Source organism: Vidua chalybeata, chromosome 2 (assembly GCF_026979565.1).
Source record: "Vidua chalybeata isolate OUT-0048 chromosome 2, bVidCha1 merged haplotype, whole genome shotgun sequence".
Taxonomy (NCBI): Eukaryota; Metazoa; Chordata; class Aves; order Passeriformes; family Viduidae; genus Vidua; species Vidua chalybeata.
In genome coordinates this window covers 105108572-105111730 of record NC_071531.1, presented here as the reverse complement: position 1 = coordinate 105111730, position 3159 = coordinate 105108572, and the positions used below count along the sequence as shown (strand labels likewise).

At 47.8% G+C, this 3159-nt stretch overlaps 1 protein-coding gene across 1 annotated transcript; it reads right to left on the bottom strand.

Moving 5' to 3' along the window:
- Nucleotides 1-1065: 1065 nt before the first annotated feature.
- On the bottom strand, nt 1066-2702 carry LOC128783758 (inositol 1,4,5-trisphosphate receptor-interacting protein-like 1; the record flags this gene model as incomplete). The annotated part of the gene is given in 2 exon segments (XM_053934801.1): nt 1066-1975; nt 1977-2702. Coding segments are annotated over 2 exon segments (1362 nt in total), but the record flags the coding sequence as incomplete, so codon positions are not given.
- Between the last annotated feature and the right edge of the window lie 457 nt (nt 2703-3159).

Here is a 3159-nt window from a genome sequence, read left to right as displayed (position 1 = left end):
GAAACATGTGTGCAGTGTGAGGTGAGCACATTGAATTACCCAGCTTTTTGTAGGGAATTAGTCATTTTTGCAGGGGAATCAATATCTAATAACAGGAGCCGATCAACAGTGCTTCAGTTCAGTTGAACATGCCAAAAACGTGCTGTGAGATATGAGCTTTCATTGGTTTTCTGACTCTTTAAAAACTAGAGACAGGATGAGTTAGACTGTCTCACAACCAAGCATTGAATTTATGTTTTATTTTTCTAAACTGGGAAATGGGACAATGAAAAGCATTTCTGTATAATGTATATGCCTGCTGATGGAGCAGAAAAAAAAATTTAAATGGTTTCAACCTACATAATGCTTAAGCAATGAGAAAAGTCTCCAGTAAACTCATGATTGTATACAAGAAAATATAAAAATTCACTAGCTTTTGTGTCTTGAGGAACTGTGTATTCCTCCAGACTATAAATCTCATCATGGACATCAACCTCAGTATGAGAAATAATTGTCATTTGATATAAAGAAAGAATTTGAACATTTAATATTTACTTCTTAGCTATAATGATTGTTTTAAGCATTTTCTTTCTGGAAAAGACAGATAGAACCCATGCCGTACCACAGCAAGCAATCCACAAATGGAGCATCTTTTAACAACCAGCCAATCATCCAGCTCTTTTTAAACACTTATTGAAAAATTCCTGTTACAATTGTACTCTTGCACAGATTGCAGTTGTCCAAAGGATTTTTTCTAAATGTGTATTAAAACCACAACCCTTAAATATATCTGTGTTAATAATAATCTTAAATAGATCTCTAGCAAATGAAAAGTGTTATTTAAAATACAGACATTTCTGTCCATAAAATTATTGTCCAAATATGTCAGGGCTTTTCATATGAGAGTCTTAGAAAACCACATTGGAGTTTCTAATTTCATTTTAGAAGTCTTTCCAATTTTGCTACTAGGTTTTGGAGTCACTTGTGATTCTGGGTGTGTAGTGGTAAATATCCTGCAGGGGGCATGAGGTTTCTTGATGGCAAGATCTCTGTTCCTGAGTTCAAGAAATGCTTGCACAACCAAGATACTAGAATAGAACAGTTTAATAGCACAGTTTACTAAAGAATAGCAAGGAAGCTTCAGGATTGCTGAATGCACTAACTAGGGGGTCTAAATAGAAATAGAAAATACACTATCTAAGGGGTCTTAATATCTATAGTAAATGCACTAATTAAAGGGTTTTAATGTGTATAGTAAATGCATTACATAGGGGAGGTTAATATGTACAAGCTCTGTCCAGAGGCCCCACAAGCACAGCTCTGGGCTCAAGCATCCTTTTCAAGGGCCGTGGATCAGCAGTTATTTGAGCTGACGAAGCAGGCAAATGTACTCCTGCATGGCCTTCACATGGGCATCTGGATTGCTGGCCAGGTGCTGAAAGAGCTTCAGTGGCTCAGCCAGCCGCAAGTCTGAGGGCAAACGGATCTCCATAGGAAAGCTCTCACTGCCTATGACAAAGTGCTCCAGTTGTTTTGTCTTCAGCGAGCAGTGGAGGTACTTCAAGATATCCATCAGCCGCTGCCCTAAATCCTTCCTGCTCCACTCTGTCAGGGGCACAATGCTCAGGAGGTGCATCAGCACAGTCTTCAAGGTGGAGCTGGACAAGCCCACACCCATTAGGCTGCCGCTGAGGAGCTGCAGGCACCTGCAGTGCCAGCTGTCCTGGGGGGCCTGCCTGGAAATGTGCCTGAAGAATTTGGCCTCTGCCACGGCATAAGTCTCCAGCCGCGTTGTGCTTGGGATGCCTGCTTGTGATGGCTGGCTGCCCACAAAGATATCTGAGTCTCCTTGCCACACTCCAAAGATCATCTCAGCCATGAAGCTTTCCTTCTCTTTGCTTAGCTGAAATGTACAGGAGCGGCTGGAGGGCTGCAACATTAAATGCCAGTGGCGGGACTGAGGCAAAAGCAGCCAGGCTACTCTCACAAATCGACAAGAACCACTGGACAGTTTTCTCCACATCTAGATAGGAGCCAGTGCAGAGGGTATGCAGGAGGCTGGGCTCCTGTTTCCTTCGCAGCTCCTCCTCAGGGTGGTGAAGGAAACAGAGCATGTCCTCCCCCGGCTGCTCCCTCATGCAAGTGCACAGCAGCTCCACACGGACACAGAAGCTCCTCTGGGGCATCCCCGCAGTGTCCCACTCCAGGTGGAAGGTGTGTCCTGGAGGGGGACTCAGGGCTACAAGCACACAGTACACAACGTTGTGTGCACAGGGACTCCAGCCTTCAAAGGCGCTGCCCACTCTGACGGCTTCTTGGGCCACAGGGTAGAAACTGTCTGATAAGCCTTGTCCGAAGATGTGGATCAGTTTGCCCATCAGGTCAATGATCACTGAGCAACCTTTGTCCAGGTTCTCAACAGGCAACTGGACGAGCTCCTCTAAAAGACTTCCAAGGCTACATTTAACACTGGGGTCCTTGTCTTCTCCATTTCCATCCTTATTGTCTTCCTTCCCATTTAGATTGATGCTTTCTATTTCTTTCCTTGGAACAACAATGTTGCCTTCTTCCTTCTCCACCAAGTTGCTGCTGGAGCTCTCCTTCTGACTCCAAGAGGCGCCCAGAACTGCCACACGAGCAGGGCTCCCCAGGCCCCACTGCTCGGCTCCAGGCTCTTCTGCTCCAGCTCCTGCATCAGCCGAGTCGTCTGCTGGTTGAGATACTCAGCCCGCTGCTGCACGCGCCCCAGCGCGGCCTCATCCAGCCCATGGCCGGCCTGCTGCAGGTACTGGAGGAGGCCTTGCACAAGCAAGAGGAGGAACGTAGTGGCAAGCATGGCCTCAGAAGGTGACAAAGGATTTCAGTGGGAATGGTCAGAAGGGAGGGAGGCACTACTGTGGGAAGTGGGGACAGGAACCCCAGGGATCTGAAGGCAGGACACAGGGCCCGGACAGCTGGCAGGCCGTGAGGCCCGTGCCGCTGCCCCAGCGGAATCAGCACCGTGCCTGCCAAAGGCACTGGCACCAGCCTCTGGATGCCCTGTGAGAAGCAGCTCCCCTGCTATTCGCGTTTGTGCCCTGGGGCTCAGTCAGCGATCAGCACAGCCCCCGGGCTGCACTGGGCAGCGTTGCCTGCTGCTGCTCTTTCGAGCTGCCCCCATTGTGACACTGGTGCTGTGAT